The sequence below is a fragment of the Carassius auratus genome, chromosome 1 (genome assembly GCF_003368295.1).
Source record: "Carassius auratus strain Wakin chromosome 1, ASM336829v1, whole genome shotgun sequence".
In the NCBI taxonomy this organism is placed as follows: Eukaryota; Metazoa; Chordata; class Actinopteri; order Cypriniformes; family Cyprinidae; genus Carassius; species Carassius auratus.
The window spans coordinates 31,504,292-31,507,465 of record NC_039243.1 but is presented as its reverse complement, the minus strand read 5'-3'; the positions used below and the strand labels follow the sequence as shown (position 1 = coordinate 31,507,465).

The 3,174-nt window shown below is 37.1% G+C and overlaps 1 protein-coding gene across 2 annotated transcripts in view; it reads left to right on the top strand.

The window, feature by feature from the left end:
• LOC113107568 (LIM domain-binding protein 2) overlaps positions 1–3,174 on the top strand; it is a 12,053-nt gene continuing 8,879 nt past the window's right edge. Inside the window, exons 1-3 of one of the 2 annotated variants that reach the window (XM_026270182.1) lie at positions 1–306; positions 1,914–2,016; positions 3,024–3,174. The exon at positions 3,024–3,174 is cut by the window's right edge and continues 22 nt beyond it. In XM_026270182.1, coding sequence (XP_026125967.1) covers positions 175–306; positions 1,914–2,016; positions 3,024–3,174 — 386 coding nt within the window. In that variant the 5' untranslated portion in view covers positions 1–174. The remainder of the gene's footprint in view (positions 307–1,913; positions 2,017–3,023) is intronic. The other variant, XM_026270174.1, reaches the window with a different exon arrangement.

Genomic DNA, 3,174 nt, shown 5'->3' with positions numbered 1-3,174 from the left:
CCTCCCCCTCTCCTCTGCTCTCCTCTCACAGCAGAGCGCGCGTGTGATTTGACAGTCGCATCTCTCCGTTTGTCCCCGAGCGCGTGCGCGCGCGTGTGTGTGTATGTTTACGATCGTCGTGCTCCACGTGCTGCGTGTGGATGCGCTCCTCGCGCGCTGTCGGTAACAGAAACCATGACCGGCGCGCCGCGCGACCCCTTCTACTCCTCTCCGTTCGGTCCGTTTTACCGGAGACACGCGCCCTACCCGGTGCAGCCGGAGTACCGGATGCACGAGCTCAACAAACGGCTCCAGTCCCGGCCTGAGGTGAGTGATCACGAAAAATACAACAACAGATGATAAGGACTTTGCGTTTAATATTTTATATACGATCCGTTTTACGTTCTTAAAGTATGAAGCGAACATAATTATTTTTACATAATATTGATATATCATGTAACTATTATCAGGAGAACTTTTCTGTCCATTAAGATGATTGTAAAGAAAGAATTTTACATAAATAATTACTTTATAATAAAATGATAAAATTATTAAAAGACTTAAAAGGACTTCAAAATATATTATTAATTAAATTAGTATTTACATAATATCCTAAAATTCTGTTCTAAATACTGCTAATATATATATATATATATATATATATATATATATATATATATATATATATATATATATATATATATATAATGATGAAAATATGAAGTGAACAGCAATTCGAAGATCAGTATTTAATCAATTATAATATTTTAGGCTACCAAACAAGTAATGGGCTAGTTGTAAATGTATTTTTATGCGCTAAAAGTTGACGTATCGCTTAAAACTGAAATAAATGTCATTATCATCATGCCATTACTGTAAAACATAATTATTGCTGAACTCAAAATGAAAATCCAAACCATCACATCAAACACCAAAGCTCACTTGAGGGTTGCCAAAGCCTTGATCAGATATTTAATTACAAAACTTTACACGTTTTAGCATAGATGAAACATAATTTGAATAAGTACATTTTTTTGAAGTTGCCAAAGTGTCCCCATACATGGAAAAATACCTCTAACAAATTGTTTAATTCCCCTGGCATCACCACAGTGTGACCCCACTGTTCATTTACAGACAAGGACTTTCGCTGAACTGGATTGAACTAGGAACACAACACATTAGTCCTTGGTTTGGTAAAATGCTAAATGCACTATTGATTATGTGGAGGTTTTCAGGAACCAAACAGCAAGGTGATGTTCTGTAATGTTTATGTGGTAGATTTATAATAGTACTCTTCATAAGAAAGAGACCAGCCAAACTGTGAGCAGTATTACTCTCCCATGATGCATATATATATATATATATATATATATATATATATATTTATATAATTCTTCTCCCTCAGTAAGTCCTGATTTAAACTGCAGTGTAAGCTGTGTTAATATTTGCTTCTCCTGCTGCCATCGGTGTGTGTGTGCAAAAATAATCCACAATAAATAGTACTTTTAAAATATTGCCTACACTCAGAAAAAGCTATGTGGATAAGAGGGAGAAAATGAAATGTATCAGCAAAGGTATGAAATGCTGCTCAGCACACCTGGAGTTATAATATTTTGACAGATACCACTAAGAGAGACCGGACTGTTGAAATGATGACCTATAGAAACACACACTCACATGTTTATACATGTTCAAAATACAGATAAAATCCAATACAATCAAGTGAATCTCAATAGCAGGCCAGCAGTAGTTGGCTGGATTTGTGGTGTAAATTGCTGCTCTTAATAGGGAGAGTCAACTTGGGTGTGTGTTTATAATAAACAGAACGCTTTGAAATGATAATCACTGTGCCAGGCCTAATTATGGTCATTTTGGGTCATTCAGAGGCCAAGTCTCACTCAGTGTTAAATATGTGTTCATGTGTCATCCCACAGGACTGTGATATTCTGTGGTGGGATGCATTCTGCACTGAGTTCTTTGAAGAAGACGCCACACTGACTCTCTCGTTCTGCCTGGAGGAGGGGCCAAAGACATACAGTGAGTGTGTGCACAGCCATAATATGAATATATGAGTCAATGACATTCATTTTAATTATAAAAATAAATACAGTAAAAATACAGTGCATGCATACATTGACTAATGTTTTTAGTTTCTGGCTTTAATACATTTTATGTGCACAAAAAAAAGAGAAAAAATAAAAAAAAAGGATGATATAACAGTCCAAATGTAAGCATAAAGAAAAAAATGTTAAATAATGATATTTATTACTGTAATCTTGTGTTTGTGTTCTTGGGAATTTTTATTTAATTTTTATTTTTTTACAAAACTGCCGCCCTGGTTATTAATATTTACAAAATTATATTGCTAAAAACACCACAACAGAAAATTATATTATAGAGAGGATCCGAACCGAACTTGTAAACATCAAAATATGTTGAAATTACTGTATACATATGATCAGAGTAATAAATGAAAATTAAATCTGTGAGCGCACATGTACTTTAAAAAATGTGTAAAGCATTTCTGATATCAGAAAATCTTTCTCTCTTTCTAAGGTTTCCGAGTTTGAATTTAGATGAATTTCAGCCTGTTTGGAGTTAGACAGGGACACAGTTGTGCTGGATTTCACTCATTCTCATTCATTCCTTATTCACTGTGTATGTGGTGAGATTTGATTGACAGGTCTGGGGTGTTCAAATAAATATGGACCTGCAGACTTCACACACCTCTACTGCAGTGATTGACAGCTCCAGAGCACTAACTGTTCTGAGCGCGCGCACAGCCTGCTGGACTTAACGCCCGCGGCATTCAGTAGCCTGTTTGTTTCTGTCTCTTAGGGGACCACACACACACACACACACACACACACACACAGTTGCCGGTTAGTGTGTCACCCAACTTTGAGTCTCTTTCATCATAAGGGCATAAATAAATAAAGATCTCTGCATCTATACCATTGTTTTCCTTCCGTTTGGTAACCAGCGACTGCAACTGACGTCTCCACACATTTCTCTCTCTCTCTCTCTCCCTCCTTCTGCCCCAGCCATCGGGCGCACCCTGATCCCTCGTTACTTCAGTTCTCTGTTCGAAGGAGGAGTCTATGAGTTGTTTTTCGAGCTGAAACAAACAAAGGAGTCGTTCAACAACTCAACTATTACTGTCGACTCTCATCAGTGTACTATGACCACACAGCA